Below are 20,155 nucleotides of genomic sequence, written 5' to 3'. Positions count from 1 at the left end.
ACGCCCCGCCACGCCCCTCTCCTAGGAAAGACTTCTTGAAAAAAGTAGAGTGACGAATTCCTAAACATCAAAGGATTAAATGAAGGGCTTGCTAGAGAAACTCCCAATCTGGAACGTGGGAAGATTCCTACGGTGGCTAATAAGACATCTCCATCGTTTGCGTTTGTAAAGGACAAACTTAAACTTGAATTTGGTATTTCACGTTGTGCCTCACAAAACGAGCTTTTATCAAAGAACTAGGCAGCCGGTTTCAAGTGGGTGGGTGTGTACTTAGCGCGGGCGCAGAGTTGGTTTTGTTCCCAGTTGAGTTGACACCAGCAATGGCGACTCACGGCCACACCGGGGCAGCCTCTCCAAGGCTGGCCGCCCGGCCAGGAAAATCGCTTTGGTGAGCTGAAGCTCTTAGCCAAGTCTGGCCTGCCATAGCTGCCAAGAATTTAAAGGGGGTCTAGAAACATGCATCTTCGCTCTTTTTTAGAGCTCCTGGAGACTCTGTGTTAAAAAGGAAAAAAGAAAAAAAGAAAAAGACGGACATAGTGGCTTTGTTGTTGTTTCACGGTGTCTTCACGGTCCCCTAAGGTCCAGTCTACCGGGTCCCCAAAACAGAAAGAAGCGGGGCAAGAGGAGGGTCAACCCGGCAGGCCCAGCCCGCCAGGGCGCGCCCCAGCTCAGCACTCTGCGCCGGGTGACCCAGGAGGCGCGGGGGTGGGGTGGGCGTGGGGCGAAACACCACCACCCCCGCGGCCCGCCCCCCAGCCCGGCCTGTGATTGGCTTGGGGGGCGCGAGTGCCCGCCCCGGCGAGCGGGAGGGTCCCCGTGGGCGCCGGGCGGCGCAGGCGGGGCGGGGAGAGCCGGCCGGGCGGAGCAGGCGAGGGGCGGGCGCGCGGGTCCCGGGGATCGCCGAGCGGGCTTGGGGGAGGCCGGGAGAGCCATCAACGGGGGCGGGAGCCCGGCGGGCTCAGCACAGAGAGGGGAGAGCTCCGGGCCAGCCGCCGTTCGGCGCGCTCTCGGAGCCGCCAGTCCGCGCGTCCCCGCAGCCTTCCGGGAGGAAGCGGCGCCGCGGCCGGGTGCAGCCTCACCTGCCGGCCCTTCCCCGCCGGGCGGCGCAGAAGGACAGAGGGTCGCGGCCCCGCGACGCACTTCAGCCCGTCGCAGCGTCTAGGACCCCGCGCGGGACGCCGGCTCCATGGCGACCGGGCTCGGGGAGCCTGTCTACGGACTTTCGGAAGAGGAGGTGAGTTCCTGCCCAGAGCGCTGTGAGGAGGGGACAGGGCCCACTCTGCTGTGAGCGTCCCCCGCCAGCAGGGGCTTCGGGACTACGGGTGATCCCGAGCGGTCCCGGGCAGTGGGTGGCTTGGTCCTCCCTCTTCACCCGGGCGGTGCGCTTCGCCCGTGGCTCTCGGGGTGGGCGGAGGCCGCGTGCGCCGCTGCCCCGCGGGTCCCTTTCCTCTGCAAGCTGTGTCTCTCGGGGCGGTTAGGCAACTTTTCTGGACTACGCTCCTGCAACCCGGAGTCCGTGACGTGTGTCACGTCTAGGTGGCCGCAGGGGTCTTTGCGTGGTGCCGGCGATCTGGGGGCTGCTGAGGAGCCTAGTGGTGTCTTCCCCCCGGGACTTTTCTTGCTAATGGGCGCTCCGTAGCGGATGTGTGCAGATCCCGGCAAGAGTGAGGGACACCCGGAGAGTTGCGTGCGGCTGACCCTGCTCTTGCAAAGTCTGGAGCTGGGATTGTGTGTTTCAGAGTCTCTTATTTTGGTGTGTGGAGGTGATCTGGGGAGGAGGCAGGTGCTGCAGGAAACTTAGGGGAAGCTTGCAACCCTGCCATTTCTCTCCGGTCCGGAGGATTCAAAGCCCGGCATCTCTGGGGTGGGTGGAGAGAAGAAAGCTCCATTGATCTCTTTTATTAATAAAAGGAATGAAATAAGCCACACCCCCAAACGGTCGGTTTGACTGGAGAGGGCTTTGTTTTTAAAAACCTCACTCGCTCATCGCGGTCCCCACTCCCCCTTTTGAAACGATCCTGCTAAATCACTGCTCAGCCCTCACTCGACCAGCCATTCTCGACTCTTATTGGTGTGTTGCTCTGCCAAAAAGGGGGGTGGGAGGCCTGTCGCGGGCGCGGAGTGACAGGCAGGCTGGATGGAGCAGGTAGGAGTGGTTCACCATCTGGCGGGGTGCGCGCCCAGGTCTGGCTCCCCTTTCGAGAGGTGAATTTACAACCCATGAAGCATTACTCAGCAGGGAGGTATTTCCTATCCTGGTTGTGCATTTCATGAAAAGTGGATGCCTGGAAATTTGGGCTTTCTCGGTCTCTCTTACCCACCCTCCTTTCTGAGGTTCCCTCTTTCTCTGGTGATGGGGGTGGGGTTTAAAGGGAGTCTATTATCTGAGACAGGCTCACGTTGTGGCTTTGCTTTTTCCCTACTGGCATGGGGTGTGTGTGTGTGTGTGTGTGTGTGTGTGTGTGTGTGTGTGTGTGTGTGTGAGCGTGAGCTTTCCTGCTGTGGCATGGTGTGTGTGTGTGTGTGTGTGTGTGTGTGTGTGTGTGTGTGTGTTCTACCTAAGTGTGGAATGAAATGGGTATCTTGTGGAAGGCAGGGCGTGTAGGGGTTGATTTTATTTTATTTTTTGATAGTGCTGGATAAGCTTACTGGGCTGCTTGTGATCAAAGAATGATCACAATGCGAGTAATGTGTGGTGTGTTTCTGATTTGCCATGCTTGTGTAGAATAAATGTGTGTGTGTGTGTGTGTGTGTGTGTGTGTGTGTGTGTACGTGTGTGTGTACGTGCAGTCACCTGGAGATGGGCAAAAGTAGAATTGTTTTGTTTACCTAGGGGAGTCTCCTCCTAGCTCCTTATCTGGAGCTGGGGGGCAGTCAGATGTCTTGAGGTGCTGAGATTCTGCCGTTCCTAAACAAAGGGCTTCCTGGGTGAGGTATCAAGGGAGTTGAAGACAGCTGTGTTTCATCTTAGATTCTCTTTAATTTTTTTTTTTTAAAAATAACAGGATTATTTTTAAAAGCTCCTTGAAAGGAACATTTTGAGACTGTTTTGGAAAATGTATCTGCATAAAGGAATTCTTTCTGTCACTGTTGTGTCCGTCCCTGCTTTGTTTACCATGGCAGCCTGTGACAGAATCCACCTCAGGGCGCATCTTGCCACTTTTGTCTTCCAGAGAATCCCTGTAGATCTTGACTGGGGTTGGGTGTGAAAGTGGAGAGCACAGACACGGAACCGAGTGTGTGTGGGCTCGCCTGTGACTCTCCCCTCCTCCTGTTATCAGAGGGACTGTATAGGGGATAGAATACACAATTTATCTGGGTATTGCCTTGCTATTGACGGTTCTGTTTAGTTACACACATCACATATGACACAAAATAAGCCTCACCTACCTTTTTCATTTTTCTCTTACCAATAGACAATGAATGCCTTCATATTTCTAAGGTATCTGTTTGGTATGGGAGGTTTCTTTCTGTTCAGGGGAGCCCTTGAAGACAGGCAGAATGCCTTTGTATAATATTAATATCGATTTATTAAATGTATTTGGTTTGTCTCCGGAATTAGTCTGGAAGCCAACAAAGGCCAGCAATTAACAGGCTCTGGACGTGGAATGCCCGAGCACCTCAGGCTTGCCAAGTGTTAAAAAGGATGTACCAGTGGGCCACAAGTATCACGCGAAGGTGCTTGTTTAGCTGTAGAGAGGAGTCCACTTATAAACCTCTCTGCAAGTGGAGGGTACCCAGGGTTTCCTTGTAAGTAGACTTGTGTTTATATTTGATGGTGGCAGAAAGCATTCTGCATTTGGAATGGACTTAGTCCTGCCCCGTCTTATAAAGCACTGGCGAGCTCTGTACTGTCTGTCAAGCATAGTGCCAGTCTAGAACGTAGCAAGATGGCAGAGCCAAGACGCTGCTGCTTGGGGTCATCGGGCTGAGGTCTGGCTAGTATACGCAGGGAGAATGGTTGGGATGTAGGTTTTGCTCCTGTGGGCATACATGCCACGCAGCTTTTTGCCACGCTTTGCAGCTGAATGTCTTCGGGTGATTTAGAATTCATATTCACTCTTATTTAAATCATTTTGGTTTCGGGAACCAAAATCAAAAGCTCCCTCCGTGGAGTTTGGGTGCTGAAGGGATTGGGTAATGAACAGCAGTTCTTATTCACGGCTGAGGATCAGATTTGGTTTTGAATCAGAACGGCTTGGACTAGTTTCTGCAACTGGCCTGGGTCCTTGAAGAGCCTTCTTCTTGTTTGTATTTAATTGTGGCCATCTGAGGGCCTGCTGGCATGGTTTACTCAAGACTGCTATTGTTACTTTTTTGACGTGTTTCATTACACCTGAGACAGGGGTCTTCTCTGGGTCGGGGAGAGTTTCTATTGGATCCAGGGTTTTAATGACAGCCGTTTGAAAAGATGAGCTGTGGTGTCCCAGCACTTAGGGAGCTGAGGAAGGGCCGGTGAGCTTGAGGCCAGCCTCTACTAAATGCCAACAGACAAACCAAGAAGCAAACATCCACAACCCAAAACAAACAAAATGATGGGATATGTCACTTAGCATATATTTGGTGGCTCGAATGAGGCAAATGGCCTGAGATGGAACTTGGGATGTGTCTCTCATTCCGTACAAATAAGGTTACGTGAGTACCAAGCCTTAAGCATATGGCATCTAACTTCCGCTTCATTAGAGACCCTACGGTATGCTGTTATTTCTGGCTGAGGAATGGAAGCTAAGAGCGCTTTAAAAAAGAAAACAAAAAAACTGCATGAAAGACGTGCAGCGAGTGAGTGGACCCGTTGGTCCCACAGCCCTAGTTCTTAAGGTGTGAGGACGGATCTCCCTTTTCTTCAAAGCATCTTGAAAGGTTTTCACAGTTAGATTATTCGTGACAGTGGAAAGTGAGCTAAACATTGTGGGTTGCATTCAAACACTCCTTAACCAGAATGGCCTACCTGCTCTCGTTAGTGCGGTCTCCATACTATGTTAAAGCTTGGGAGAGTTCATGAAAAAAAGGTGAGACATCTAGCTTCTCTGGGTCATGTTCTCACCTGGAAACAGAGTAGCCGTGCGTGCCTCTCCTGTGTGGCAGTGTGCGCAGTTAATGCAGTCAGCTCTCTTCTCCAGTGCCATTTGGGTCTTTACTGATTTGTATGTCATTATAAACTTGCTAATGAACACTTAAGGATAACTTGGCCACAGATAGCATATTGGTTTCATTCTAAGGGCAGGGTCCTCTTAAGATGCATCATGATTTTATATGCCAAAAACTAATATTGTTGTCCTAGTAAGACTGGCTGTCAATTTTAGGAAGTTATCTTTATTTCATAGACGTTAAAATATGAAACAAGGATGTTTCGGAACCGAGGAGTACTATTGATTAGAAAACCCCAGTGATTTACTCCAAGCTTTAGGTCTACTTTAGAACGTGTAGTAACGGAACATTTTTCCCTGTTCTTTGCCAGGATGTTTGGGCTTGAACTCAGGGCTCTGTGTATAAAGTAAATGCTTCTCTGCTGAGGTCGCAGCTGTAGGTTAGCACTTTCAAGACCAATTTCTGCATCTGCATCTGAGCAAGTGTTAGAGGGAGAGAAACCATCTTTAATGGGCATTCGTGGAGGAAAACCCAGAGCCAAATAGGCATCTGTAGGTTCACCCTGGCAGCTACAGAAGACAAGACGGACAAGGCAGCTTTACCGTGTACATAATGTTTGTGTCCTAAGGTGTGGGGGCTGCCAGACTGTCTTCCCAATGGTGTCATCCCTAGTGCTGTGTTAGGACTGCCGTTCTCATAGGCCGTGAGGGCAAGACCAGTGGGCGAATCGTCTGCTGCACACTTGCTAAACATTGAAAAACTAAAGCAGATTTGGTTTTACAGTGCCATTTAAAAACTCTGTTGTTTGTTTGTTTGTTCTTTATTCTATAGCTAGAAGCCAGGGCCTATGTGACAAGCCCTCTCCCACTTATGAGAGTCTCCTAGGTCCCCTTTTTGTCAGAGCTTAGTTAGGCTACATAGTGAGATGGGGACTCAAAGAGTAACTTTGTCCTTTTCTTTATAGAACATTGTTTTCTTTTCCGGAAGCTGGAATGAATGTTATTATGGAAAAGCAGGTGACTTGACTGAAGGAATAAAATAATTTGTTGCAAGGGCTGAGAGCAGTAGCAACATGGAAATCCTGAGATGACAGCAGTTTGTTCTGCTGCCAAGGAGAACGCAGATACCTTGTGGTTCTAGGGCATGACTGAGACAGTGGGCACTCCTATTACTGGGGAACGTGTGTCTGGAAGTTGGTTTGGGGAATCTGGAGAACTTCTATAGGTTTACTGTGTGTTCAAAAGAAAAAAAGAATGTGTTCAAGGAAGAAATTCCTGTGAATGGAGTAAATGCATTGAGTTCTCTCCTGTAAACTGGTGAAGTGGTTTGCACAGGAATCACATGTCTTTAAAGCCATTTAAAGTTATGAATCATTTTAGAATGTAACATTATTGCAACAACACACGTGACTTCCTTGTAAATTAGAAGAACCCTCGTTCATCCACGGCTCATTTAATCACCTTTCTGCCTTGTGTAGTGTTTCAAATAGCATAATAAAAACAGGTAAGGCCCGAGGCCTTGGGTTGGATCCACAGCCCTGGGGGAACAAACCAAACCCAAATCCAAATTTAAATGGCTTTGCTGGAATAAAAGCTTACTGCTTTCTCTTTAAAACATTTTTCTCCTTTGAGTTAAAAGATAAGCAAGACAGATTTTATTGTCCTTAATTTTGTTTTGTTTTGTTTTTGAGAACCGGGCTCAGTGTAGCTGCCCTGGAACTCAGTTTGTAGATCAGGCCGACCTTGGACTCAGAGTCCCACCTGCCTCTGCCTCCCTAGGTCGTGCTGAGATTAAATCATGTGATACCACTGCCAGATTGATTTTGCATTTGGGTAAGTAGCAGCTCTGAGAGGGAGGAGAACACTGGAGGACCAGGAGGAGGACTTGGAGGAGGAGGAGGAGGAGAAGGAGGAGGAATCTCACAAGGTTTCAATTTTGGTGTTGTAGGTCTTTGATTAGATGAGTTTGTCATTCTGGTTTTTGTTTTGTTCCGTTTTAAAGAGATGGGTAAAGGTGTGTCCTGAGCCTCTGGCCTGCCGTCCTCTCAGCTTCTGTCTCTAGCGTGCGTGCGTGCGTGTGTGTGTGTGTGTGTGTGTGTGTGTGTGTGTGTGTGTGTGTGTGCCGCCACACCTGCCTTTGAAATATTTTTTAGTTGGGAATACAGGGCACTTTTGACAGTCCACATTGAGAAGAATGGACATTCTGTAATAATTAATCCAGTATTGGGATTAATGAAGGGCGTGAGGAGGATAAACTGAACTACTGTGGTCACAGTGTTTCTCTTGCTGGTGGCAGTGCAAACTGATACTCTTGCTTTCCAACTATAGGTGGCAATGTTTATACTGTTTACTGTTACTTTGAGCACTGTGCTTGTTGGTAGAAAATGGAAATGAGAACATAATTTGGAGATTGAATATATAGAAACTAGATTTAGAAACCAATATATTTTGTAAAAAAAAAAAATCAGTTATTTAATAAAAACACCCAGAAGGCCTATTCTCAATGGATACAGCAACAGAGGCCGTCAGTTTTCTCAGTGTTTTCAATGTTGTCTTTACCCAGGTGTATACAAACAGTTTCAGGAGAGGGTGGAAGGCTTTTAGATTTGAAGAGAGAAGTTACCACAATGTCCCAGCGCACAGAGGTCTCTTTTGCACCAGTCCTTCCTTGTCTGATGCTTCTGGTTGTGTCGTGTGAGTCTTCTCTAATTCCTTGTCATTGAGGAGCTGGTTAGCACCATCATGCCTAGTCTTCGATGCTCAACAGACTATTTTTTTCTTGAAACACAGTTTCAGGGTTATTTGTATCCGGGTCTAGTTTCTAATTTACTGTGGAGCCCAGGCCAACCTTGAACTTTCAATCCTCCTGCTGGACTCTAGGCATTTGCCACATGTCTCCTTTATGTAGGGATCAGACCCAAGGCTTTGTTCACACTAAGTAAGCACCATATCAACTAAGCCTCATCACCAGGCCTGCTGAAGAGATTCTCGATTCCCAGTGCACGCCTGTAGCTCAGCCTGTTGCTGAAGCTGGTAGGTGTACCTGTCTAGACTTTTTATTATAGTCATTTAGGTTTACTCTCAATTCAAATGTCCCGACTGCTGACTGTTGCCGTAATACTCGTAAGTGAGAAACCGCCCCGCCCCCCACCACATGCGTCTGGGTAACTAGCTTGAATTTGACACTTCAGTTGACTTTTTGTCCCAGACCGTGGAGCCACGTACTGACTCAAAACTCACCAAGTCTAAAGTCAAAGCCACTCAGATCCCCTAACATTCAGTGTTGGGCGACTTGTTGGCAGGCAGGCATCCTGAGGGAGTGTGGATTCTCTTTCTGTCTTCTGTTCTCCGAGAGAAAAGGGCCTCTCAGAGATGTTTTCTCTCAGTTGAAAGAAGCCGTGATGTGCTATCCATCTGGACTCGGGACGTGAAAGGGCTCATTGGGACAGTGGTCCCACAGAGAAGGACATATGCACTGTGGGAAATCTCCGGCTATGGGTGTGAGCGGCAGTTCCCTGATACTTGGGCAGGGCTCTAGGTACTGGAGGTTTTCAGCCAGCAGAAGTCAGGTGGGAATAGCGCTGGAGTTCTTTCTGCTTCCTGTCTCCCAGGCAGAGGACATGTGCCCTGTTTGACAGGGTCTCACTATGTACCCCTGGCTGTCCTGGAACTTGCTTTGTAGACCAGGCTGGCGTTGAATTCATAGAGATCCACCTGCCTCTGCCTTCCAAGTGCTAGGGTTAAAGGCATGTGCCACCACCTCCTGGCTACGAGTGTTTTAAAACAAAGATAAGCAGATTTTTTTTTTTACTTATTTATTAATAATGTGAGTATGTATGTATGTATGTCTTTGTATGGTGTTTTGTCTGTGGTAGGTCTGTGCACCACAGGCACGCCTGGTATCTGCAGAGGCCAGAAGAGGGCATTAGATCTCCTGAGATTGGAGTTATAGATGGTTGTGAGCCGCCATGCAGGTATTGGGAACCCAACCCAGGTTCTTTGGAAGAATCATCTTTCCATCCCTTAGTTTTATATGCACATTTTTGCGTGTGTTTGAGACATCACCACTGAGAAGCTCAGGGAGTCCGAATTGAAGCGTTTACTGGGCGCATTAGTTGTATTTACGTATGAATTTCGTTTCTAAGACCTGAACCCAGGGTCCTTCTAGGTAAATGCTCTCCCACTAAGATCACCCATCATCCCTGTCTTTCTTGTTTCTGTCTGTTCCTCTTCTCTCCTCCCCTTCACGCCTGCTTCCGGGTGCCCTGGGGGCTAACCCATGGCCTCTGGCTTGCAAGGCAAGCGCTCTACTGACAGCTGGATATCCCCAGTTCCTTAGTCTTGCTAAACTCTAGAGTAGTGGTTCTCGGATACATGAGTTCAGCGGCTCTTTGAACTGACCTCTCCATGTTGATTGGGAGCCCTAGGGGTACCTTCCTGTGAGTTCTCCGAGAAGCTGGCATTTGGCATGCGTGCCTGGCAGTCATGTCTTAGCTTCCAGTGAACTTTAATCGAAGACGACACTTTGAGCCCGGGGTGAGAGCTTTCCTGGCTTCACTTCCAGAAGAGTCAGGAGGCTTGAGAAGAGTCGAGCAGTCCGGGGTGTGGGTAGGAGGTAGCACTGAAGAATATTGGCTAATATGGAAATGTGTTAGTAATAACATCTTTGGGAACGACACTTAGAGGCTTATAAATCCAGTATAATAGAATTCTGTTTATACATATTAAAAATGTCTAGGGATATCCCAGCAGGTGAGTGCCTGGATATGTCTGAACTTTTAGCAAAGGAATTACAGGTGATTTAAAAAATTATTTTCTTTTGTGTGTGTGTGTGTGTGTGTGTGTGTGTGTGTGTGTGTGTATGACCTTCTCTTTTTTCTTTACAAGTTTAAAAATAAGGCAAAACTGTGGGACTTATGACTGCAGTTCATGAGAACCTATTATGTATTTTACGAATAACTAACGAGAGGGGAACCTGAAGACTCTAAACACAAAGGTGGCGATAGATGGACGTGACCTAGCTCGGTCCCTGTACTGTACCCGTAGCTGCAATCACATACTGTGTTTGAATAACTGTGTCCATAAATATGTATGGTTACTAGAGGTTAATCTCAAGTTTAACATTTAAGGAGATAGAGCAAATGTATAAAAGGAAAATAGAAAGAACGCCCTCTCCCTCCCCAAGCCTGTGCCCCAAGGTTCAGGTAAAAAACGTGAGAGCGCTTTGGTACGAATACGGATATGATATTTGCTCAGTCGGACACGTGTTTATCAAGGCCCTGCCTTGTGCTCTTTACCAAGGGTACCAAGGTCATCTCTTTGCCAGCCGGGTGCTCCCCACCAGATGGGAGGAGAAAGGATACACGATTGGCTGGTAAACTGGATATTTTTACAGATGTTTTCTCTACCGTGACACTTGACCTTTGTGCTTCTATCCTTCTATGGGTGACAGTTGCACGAAAATGATTTAATTCTAGTTGCATTTATATGCTCTCTGAAAGCTTTTTTGGACTGTTCTATGAAGATTATGGACTGGGACCTGACTTGAGTCTGTCTCTGTATCTGTTCCCTTAGGTTTGGAGTGACACCTCTTAAAATAAATCTATGTCAGTGCATTGGCCTGGCGTTGGTTTAATTACATTTTGGATCTTGCTATCCAGGCTGGCCTTGGAACTCAGAGGCCAAAGCGATCCCTCCCCTCAACCTCCCAAATAACTCGGGCCTACGAGCACCACATCCTGCAGGTATTTTCCTGTTCTAACAATGTGTGCACTACAGAATTCTGCTCTATCTGTTTGCATAAATATCTAAGTGGTCCAAGGCTCTTTGTTTTGCCTTTCAGCTAATGCCCTTTAAGTGTTGGGTGTGACCTAGAGGTTGTCCCTTCCCAAACAAAAGGGTGGGGTGGACTAGTACTGTGCTGTTTCTAATCTGAGGCAGATCAGAGCTGGGCCTACCTCAGCTGACTAGTATTTCTGAGAGGATGAGCCCGCCTTCCAGTTTATGTGCGCATAGTCTGTCGATGGGCCCCGTGTATTCCGCTCCTAGTTCCCCAGTCTCCCTGATTACAGGCTACAGTTGGCAGTGCTGTACAGTTTAGGGGTTTGGGTTGGCCAGTCTCTAATTGTATGTCATGATACTTAAGCTTGATGGCAGGTTGTAGTAGCTGTCCCTGGGACTGTAACTGCACTTGGCGTATTCACTGCTCATACGCCATTTAGGGAACATACTCCCAGGTCAGGTCTGTCAACCCAGTGATGTCATTAAGAAACTGCGGGAGCTCTTTGCTCTGCTCTGCCATCCATAATCCTGCTCTCCTCAGAGGCCTTATTTATCTGAGGGTAGTAGCCACTGGCAGCTGGAGCCAGACTCTTTGTATACTGCTTGGAGAGGAGAGAGAATGGCTTCCTGTGTCTTTCTCTTAAGATTAAGGACCTTTCATTCCCACAATAGCGCAGGAAGTCTCTCTCTGTGTGTCCCTCTGGTCCACAGAGGCTTAGATCTGCTCATCTCTCAGCAAAATGTGTCAAGGAGACTGGAATGGCTTTTATTGCCCTATCCCTGGAGCTTTGCCCAAGTCAGCTGTGCTGCCCTGTGGTCCACCTCTTTACTACTCATTCCGTATTCAGAATACCCTTGGCATGGGCCTGGGAAGATGGTAGGAGCGTGAATGCACATGCACGCGCACGCGCACGCACACACACACACTCTCACACGGTGATAATGCTCTCACAAGTAGTGTACTTCTCTCGTACCTGACGGAAGGGTTTGGTAACTCATGACAGACTTATTCCTTATGACATATGTCCTATATGTAAAGACAGAACAGGACAACTAAACACCCCCAACGAACGTAAGGCTGAGGAAACGTGATGAGGTGGTTGGCCAAGTCACCAAGTCTTTTTACTTATTTATTTACCATGTGAGTATGTATGTATGTATGTATGTATGTATGTATGTATGTATGTCTGTATGTCAGCAGTGCTGGACTTGGTTGCCTGTGTGGCAGCTTCTGGTTCTGCCCAAGTCTGTCCAATATGCCATCCCTCTTGGTCATTGTCTCTATGGCTGTCCTTGGGCTGAACGGACACTGTTCCTTCCCTTGAGTCCAGTTTGGCATGACTTTAGAGTCTTGATTGATCATGAGATGAAAAGCACCAAGCTATGTTAGGTCTCTGGCCAAAATGGTTCTATGAGAGTGTGGGCTCTGGGTGATGTTATCAGCAGCTTATTCTTGGGCTGTGACTGCAGCCAGAGATCTCAGTTCAGGTGAAGACTCGTCCACAGGAATTCTGGGTCTTAGCATGGGTCTGTCTGCGCTGCTCCCCACCCCCACCCTTTTCTCCTCCTCACAGAATTGACTGTGTCGACCATATTAAGCAGTTATAATATTAAGTACATTCACAGGGTTGTGCAGCCTCCGCCCCCATCTGACCACACACATTGACAGAATGCAGAACTGAAACACTTGGCCTCATTGGTCAAGAACTGTTTCTCTATTTCGGGCATCCAAGCTTTGGTTTGTATCATCATTTCAATACAAAAGTCTGTGACCTTGCTGTTAAGTGGGGTGTGTGGAGGTTAGAGGCCAGCTTACCAGCATCCCCAGCCCGTGTGGTAGTGATCTTGATGATGACCAACAGCAATCCAGGTGTGGAGAGAAGCCATCAGTGGTCTGAACGCCTGAAGTGCTGAAGACTGACTGCGTCAGGAGGATCTCGAATTGCAGTACAGGTTAGCAAGACCTCAAGTGAAGCAAAAGCCAAAACTAGCATATTTTGAAAAAAAAAAAAACACACAAAACAAAACAGATTAGATGGGATTGATCGAAGAAATCTGAGTTGCACAGAAGTGCCAGCAACGTTAAGGAGAAAAATGACTCCACGGGTCCTTTTGAGTCTAAGCTGTGAAGAGGAGTCAAAAGACAGATGCCAAGCTTTGAAGAGTGATCCCTATACTTGATTTTTTAAGTAAAAATAAATGTCCTAGCAGCAGCAAGTATGGAAGCCTAGCTGTTCTTGGTTGTCCCTGACCCCTGACCTATTTCTTGGATGGACAAAGATGTTTGGAAATTTTGGGACCAACTCACTGTCTTAGCGTTTCTGTTGCTGTCATGAAACACCGTGACCGAAACAAAAGTTGGCTTATACTTCCATGTGACCGTTCATCATCATCAAAGGAAGTCAGGACAGGAGCTCAAGGAGAGCAGGAACCTGGAGGCAGGAGCTGATGCAGAGGCCATGGAGGGGTGCTGCTGGCTGGCTTGCTCCCCCTGGCTTGCTCAGCCTGCTCTCTTATAGCAACCAGGACTACCAGCCCAGGGATGGAGCCACCCATACTGGACTGAACCCTCCCCATCCATCACTAATTAAGAAAATGCCTTATAGATGAATCTTATGGAGGTCTCACTGAGGTTCCCTTCTTTGAGATAACTCTAGTTTGTGTGTCCAGTTGGCTTAGGACCAGCCAGCACAGTCACCCCCGGTTATCTGCAGACCTGTCCGTGTTGTAAGTGCTGATGTAGTTACGTATTATGTGTTCTGTATTAGAGACACGACACCAGTTGCCTACTGTGGCATAATAGTTAATAACAACGTGCTATATTTATTCATTGGATGTTTATGTGCAGGTGTACCCATGTACAGGTGCAGCGCACCTGTGTGCTAAGACACATATTGCATTCTTGAAAGTCATGGAGCACGTTTTGAGTGTTCTTCCCACAAAAATAATGTCAGGCAAACATGTCCCGGTTGGCTCGATTTAGCCCAACTTACGCATATTTTAAATCATACACAGTAAATGTGATTTTTTTGTCCACTAAAACGAAAGTTTTAAACGAGCTGAAACATTTACAATAGAGCTTTGAGGCAGGTTTTGAGATCTCATTTTGCAGCTGGGGAAACCAGGACACAAAGGGGTTAAATAAACGAGGTAGTAGGTATCGGGCAGGACTTGAACCTACACAGTCTGGATCCAGGAGTGGAAGCTTCAGGTTGTATTGTGTTGGGGAGTTGAGAGCTGAGGGGATGGTCTGGAGGCCAGGCTGTGAGGTTGGCCTTGTGGGCCTCAGGAAGTGACTGGGCCTTGGTTGCTTGTGTGAGGTACTCCAAGGAATCTGTTGAGGTTTAAGTTTTCCTAAAGTTCATCCTGGGGCCTGGGGATGTAGCTTAGTGGCTGCTCATCTCCAGTGGGCTGGACAAATAAACGAATCAATACAGAGATAAAACTTAGCACGGAGCGCTGGTGTGATGGTTTGTGTTTGCTTGACCCGGGGAGTGGCACTATTTGGAGGTGTGGCCTTGTTGGAAGAAGTGTGTCACTGTGGGAGAGAGCTTTAAGAACCCTGCCCTAGCTGCCTGCAAGCCAGTCTTCCACTAGCAGCCTTCAGAGGAAGATGTAGAACTCAGCTTCGCCTGCACCATGCCTGCCTGGAGGCAGCCATGATAAATAAATGAGACAACCAGGAAGAGCAGGTTTAAGTCGGACAGCCATAGAAGGTCACGGAGCTGTCCTGGTTGAATGGTGGTGATGAGGGTGGAAACTAAGGAGGGGATGAGGACCGAAGATATTTGGGGATAGGTACCCTGTTACATTTGGTTACTGCTCGATAGGCAAGAAAGAAGAGTCTGGAATAATCCCCCAGGTTTCTTAATTTCAGAAGACAGAAGAAAGGAGGGAAAAGTATCTGTTCATTAAGGACCTTCGACAGTGGTCTCACCTAGACTCCTGTCTTAGTTAGGGTCTCATTGCTGTGAATTAACACCAAGGCAACTCTTATAAAGGCGAACATTTAATTGGGGCTGGTTTGCAATTCAGAGGCTCAGGCCTCTATCATCATGGTGGGAAGCTTGGCAGCGTGCAGGTAGACATGGTACCAGCAGAGCCAAGACTTCTACGTCTTGGTCTGCAGGTGACAGAAAGAGACCTAGATGTAGCTTGAGCTAATCGTCTCAAAGCCAGCCCCCACAGTGTCACACTTCCTCTGACAAGGCCACACCCACCCCAACAAGGCCACACCCACCCCAACAAGGCCACACCCACCCCAACAAGGCCACACCCACCCCAACAAGGCCACACCTCCTAATAGTGCCACTCCCTGTGAACCAAGCATTCAAACACCTGAGTCTGGGGGAGGGCATTCCTCTTAAATCATACAGGGCCCAATTGCATTGTTCCTTCTAGGCGTTTGATTGCACCAGCCTCGGAAGGTGCTATACAGCGTTCAATATTTTACATGTCGTTCTCTAAGACAGGTTTCTGGCCTCTAATGTCAACAGTGCAAAGACCAAGAACCCCCTCTTCTATCGTGTTGCCATTCTTCATGGTTAATCTAATTAATCCACGAATGGGTCATGGAGATCATGCTGTTTTTCTTGGTTCCAGAACTAGGGAGTAGAGAGGATGGCGGATCACTTGGCCAAAACCATGTACTTAGGAAGTACCCAGAAGCAGGCTTTAAACTTGGGTCTTTGTGAAAACTTAAACCAAATAGGATAGGGCGTGTCTCCTGGGTGCCCCTCCCCCACCCTCCTTGCCTTTCCCTTACCACCATCATCATCACCATCACCGTCATCATCACCACCACCATTACCATTACCATTCAGTCAGGAAAGTTCAGTGACTTCTTGGGCTTGCCTGTCTCAAATGTCCCCATCCTTCCCTCCATCTCCCAGCCACGGAAGCCCGCTCGTTCACGCTGGGTTACGGAGTGCTTTTTAGTCGTTGCTGGTTTCATACTGGAGGTGGCAGGAAGGAAGGTGGTTATTTATAGTCCCGCTCTGCAGTGGATCGAATTTTCCAATCCCTAAGGACTCACAGTGGTAGTCAAAGAAATATAATTTAGTTGTCAGCCTTCTGCTGCAGCCTTGAGATGAGAACGCGTGCCGCCATGGCCGTTAAGGTAAGACAAGTGAAGGAAAGCACACAGCCGAAGCCCCGGCTCTCCGTGTGGCCATGAAGTATCCCAGGCGTCCACAATAATGGCTGTGCCTCTGAGAAAGTCTGAGACGAAAAAGGGGAACCCAAATGCCCTCTGGATTGAGAGGCAGTGGAACTAGTTGCTGCTCAGTCTTTATAAGTATCCGTCCTGGGCGTCTATCATCCTGTCCTGGGTGTCGTTTTAGATGTGGGTCCTTCCTATGCAGGTTACCTCCCTTAGTGACTCATCATATCAGGGCTCCAGGGACAGATGTCATGGCTGTGCTCTTTGTAAGTCATTAGCAGTATTTTCAGTCTTTTAAAGGCTTTAAATTACACTTACTTGTGTGTGTGTGTGTGTGTGTGTGTGTGTGTACACTTGGACCTACATACATACATACAAGGTCAGGAGATGACTTTTGGGAGCCAGTTCCTTCTAAGACACTTTGACCCAGGATCATCAGACTCAGATCATTATCTTGGGAAGTGTGTGTGTGTGTGTGTGTGTGTGTGTGTGTGTGTGTGTGTGTGCGTGTGTGTAAACTCATGTGGGCACATCTGCATACACAAATGAAGAATAAAGACATTTTTGGCCCACGTTGTCAACTTACAGCGTCAGTTTTGGATAGAACTTGCAAGCTGAAGGTTGTCTTTATTAATACATTAATATCGTTATTGCTCAGCATGCTCTTGACTCTCAAGGAAGTCGGACCTAACAGGGAGGGAACTCCTAATTGGCAGCAGAGGCTTCTTGGATGACTGATAGCCCACGGCATGTCACTATGGAGGATTGTCACCTGGCCCCAGGAGCTCAGCCCCGTTGAGATCTGTCATTTAGATCTAAGACATCTTGCCCACTGTCGGTTTGATTTTTGCCCAAACCCAGCCTTTGCTTTTAAAGGTAGCTCAATACAGAAAATTCCCTAGGTAAATGAACGTGCTTCATTTACTTGCTTATTTTCTCATTCCTTAGCAACATTTCTTTCCCTTGCCACCGCTAGAAGACCTTAATCATGTCCCAAGTGGTAAATGCTTTCGCTGTGTGTTTTTTCCAAGGCAAACAACAACCAGTTACCAGCTGTTTGGTGAGTCCAGGTGTTAGAGCCCAGACTTTAGGTCACCAGCGTCTTCTGTATAGCTTTGGCCTTTTCCGCTTCTTTTTCTTAGCTAAGATAACGATGATAAAATAAGGAATGGCAGTTATTTTTAAAGAGCGAGGCCGCACATGGCCATCCAAGAGTGCACCACCATTCAGGACAGTCTTTGGGGAATCCTGTATTTACTCTTGAGTGGCATGACCACGGGCCAGTGTGTTTCTCTGTATTCCTTACTCAGTACTGTTAGATCAGTCAGATCAGACCCATTACTTTACAACAGCACCTTAATAATGTGGTTTTTCCCTAAGCCAGACACTGATTAGCTGCTTTGAGAAACTAAATTTATCCCCTGGGAGAGCACACATGCCCACTACTCACTGTAGCGGCTGTCATGGGATGCAGGCTTCCACAGTGACAGCCCCAGCTGAGAAGGCCCAAGAAGGTATTGTATTGGCTGACGACTTCCAGTGGATGTGTGTAGAGTTCAAAGGTGGGTGTCAGAAGGCTAAGAAGACTTCCTGGTGTTTAAACTCTACTCAAGAGGAGAGAGCCTACCCTTGGGAATACTCCTGCCTTGGAAAATCCGCATCAGGGAAGAAATTCATTACATCTTACCTTGTAGAAAAAGGGAAGGAGTGGCAGTTAGTGGTGGATTTCCACACAGTACATGGGTGTTTTTCTTTCTCTACCGTTACTTCATTTACATGGCTGTTTGCCCTCACACCTTTGACACCTTGCTCTGTCTCACTGTCTTTGTGTTTCTGTCTGTCTGTCTGTTTACCTGCCCTCCCTTGTGTGTGCATTCGTGTGTGTGTGTGTGTGTGTGTGTGTGTGTGTGTGTGTGTGTGTGTGTGTGTGTGTGTGTGTACGTACATATCTCAGGGGTCAAACCTTTTCCAAAGCCTGCATTTTCACAGAAGTTACATAGATTACCGTTATTTCAGCGCACTAGGAAATTAAAAACTAAAATTTCTTGCTGAATGCAGAACCTATTTGGAATTGAGGAAATATTTGTAAACTTGGATCTTGTGCATATTCAGTGGAATTTAAAACTTTTTTCCTTTCCCCAGTCCCCATATTTTTTTTTAAAAAAAAGTGATTAGTACTTAAATAATTTAAGGCCCGGATTCTTATAGTGAGGTTAAATGTGATTTTGTTTTGGCCAAGGAATAATAATGTTATTGAACACATGAGAAGCATAAGAGAATGTAGCTTCACAGAAGCAAACGGTCATAGACAGTTATCTTTCCAGTTTGTTTTAGTGTTCATTTAAAAAAGACAAATGGGTCTGCAGAGATGACTCAACAGTTAAGAGCAATGGCTACTCTCCCTGGGGAACCCAGGTTCAATTTCCAGCTCACATGTTTGCTTACAACTGTCTATAACTCTGGTCCTCAGGGACCTGATGTTCTCTTCTCATCTCTAAAAGGTATTAGGCACACATGTGGTGGTGCATAGACAGACACGCAGGCAAACCACTTCTACACATAGAATAGTATGCTAATAAATCCGACAAAAGTTTAGTTTATACAATTTCATACACTGGATACGCATGTGCCCCAGCTATCCTCTTTCAGGCCCCTCCCACTCTGTCAACTTGCTGCTTCTTTCCAACATTCTCTCCTCTCCTTTGATGTCTTTACTTAGCTAGGGCATGTGTTTTAGTCAGGTAGAGTACAGTCCCAGTGGAAACTTGTGATGTGGCTTAGAAGTGATTCCCCCCACCCCACCTCACCCCACAGTCTCTGCGCCAGGACCTTCTTTCTTCACGTGTTGATGTTGGGAAGAGGAAGGGAATCTTTGAGGCTCAGGGCCTTGTAGAGTGTTCTAGGTCTGTTGATGATATTGTGCCCTCCAATGGGACTAAGATATTTCTTACAGGATCCTAGTAAGTTCTAGAGAGGGTGATGTTAGAAATACTTGAACCTTATACAATGCTGGCTTCCTGTTTAGAATAGTAACTCCCATTGCTTTTTTGGGGAGGGGGGACTGTCACCAGTGTTTGTGCCAAGCTGTTTGCATTTTTAGCCAACCAACTGGCAGGTAAATAAATCTCTTCTTTATACAGTTATCTTGTCTTGGGTGTTTCAATATAATGATGAAAGACTGACTAATTAGGTCTAGAGGGAAGTTCACATTTCAGCACCCTTCATAGGATGTTTGAATCTTGCTTTGCAGATAGACATATGTGTCTGATACCATGTCTGTCCACATTAGACTTCCGGAAGTGAAAGCCTCAGATTCAGTGTCTCCCAGCAGTCTCCCTCAGTGCCCTCTGAATCCGCTGCCATCAGCAGATTCACTGGTAGTGAGCTAACTTGACATTTAATGCTAAGGCGTTTTTTTTTTAAAGATTTATTTTTATTTTTAATTATCTGTATTAATGTGTATAGGGATACGTGCATAGGATCGCAGTTGCCCACAGAGCCCAGAGGAGGGTGTTGGATTCCCCCTGGAGTTGAAGTTACAGGTACAGGCAGTTGTAAACAGCCCCCTGTGGGTGCTGGTAACTGGACTCAGGCCTTTTAGAACAGTGAACATTCTCAGGAAACTGCTGAGCCATCTCTCTAGACCCTGGTTAAAGCAGTTTCTGAAGTAGGGTGAGTTGCTGGGGGCAGGCGTGCGGGAGTGGATTAGCTTACCTGGCTGGGGGTCTGTGAGGGCACACCTGATGCAATTCAAAATCCCATGGACTTGGGTCTATTAGCTAAGAAATGGAGGTTTATACCAGACAGTGAGCTTGTGGGACTCCACTCTACTTTTCCAGCTCCTGTGGTCATCCACGCAGTGACCAATATGTGATTTGTGTCCTCCTGGAGCTCCAGAGTGGTAGGACAAGGGAAAGGGATGCTTTATTACAGAAGTATGGAGGCAGGAAGTGAGGTGTGCAGTCCAGGAAGCTGGCCTGAGAGTGCAAAGATCTTAGATGAGTACTTCATGGTGATAGAGGAATGCAGTCTCTGTCAAAGTAGGAAATGGGGCAAACTCTGCATGTGTGTGTGTGTGTGTGTGTGTGTGTGTGTGTGTGTGTGTGTGTGTGTGTGTGTGTGTGTT

General features: G+C 47.4%; 1 protein-coding gene across 1 annotated transcript in view; it reads left to right on the top strand.

Moving 5' to 3' along the window:
• The first annotated feature begins 878 nt into the window (after nucleotides 1-878).
• The window catches only part of Nedd4l (NEDD4 like E3 ubiquitin protein ligase), a 323,775-nt gene continuing 304,498 nt past the window's right edge, over nucleotides 879-20,155 (top strand). Inside the window, exon 1 of the mRNA XM_032885399.1 lies at nucleotides 879-1,234. Coding sequence (XP_032741290.1) covers nucleotides 1,187-1,234 — 48 coding nt within the window. The 5' untranslated portion in view covers nucleotides 879-1,186. The remainder of the gene's footprint in view (nucleotides 1,235-20,155) is intronic.

This window comes from Rattus rattus, chromosome 15 (genome assembly GCF_011064425.1).
Source record: "Rattus rattus isolate New Zealand chromosome 15, Rrattus_CSIRO_v1, whole genome shotgun sequence".
NCBI classification, from domain to species: domain Eukaryota; kingdom Metazoa; phylum Chordata; class Mammalia; order Rodentia; family Muridae; genus Rattus; species Rattus rattus.
Note: the sequence above shows the minus strand (reverse complement) of the source record. Positions and strands in the feature narration are given on the sequence as shown.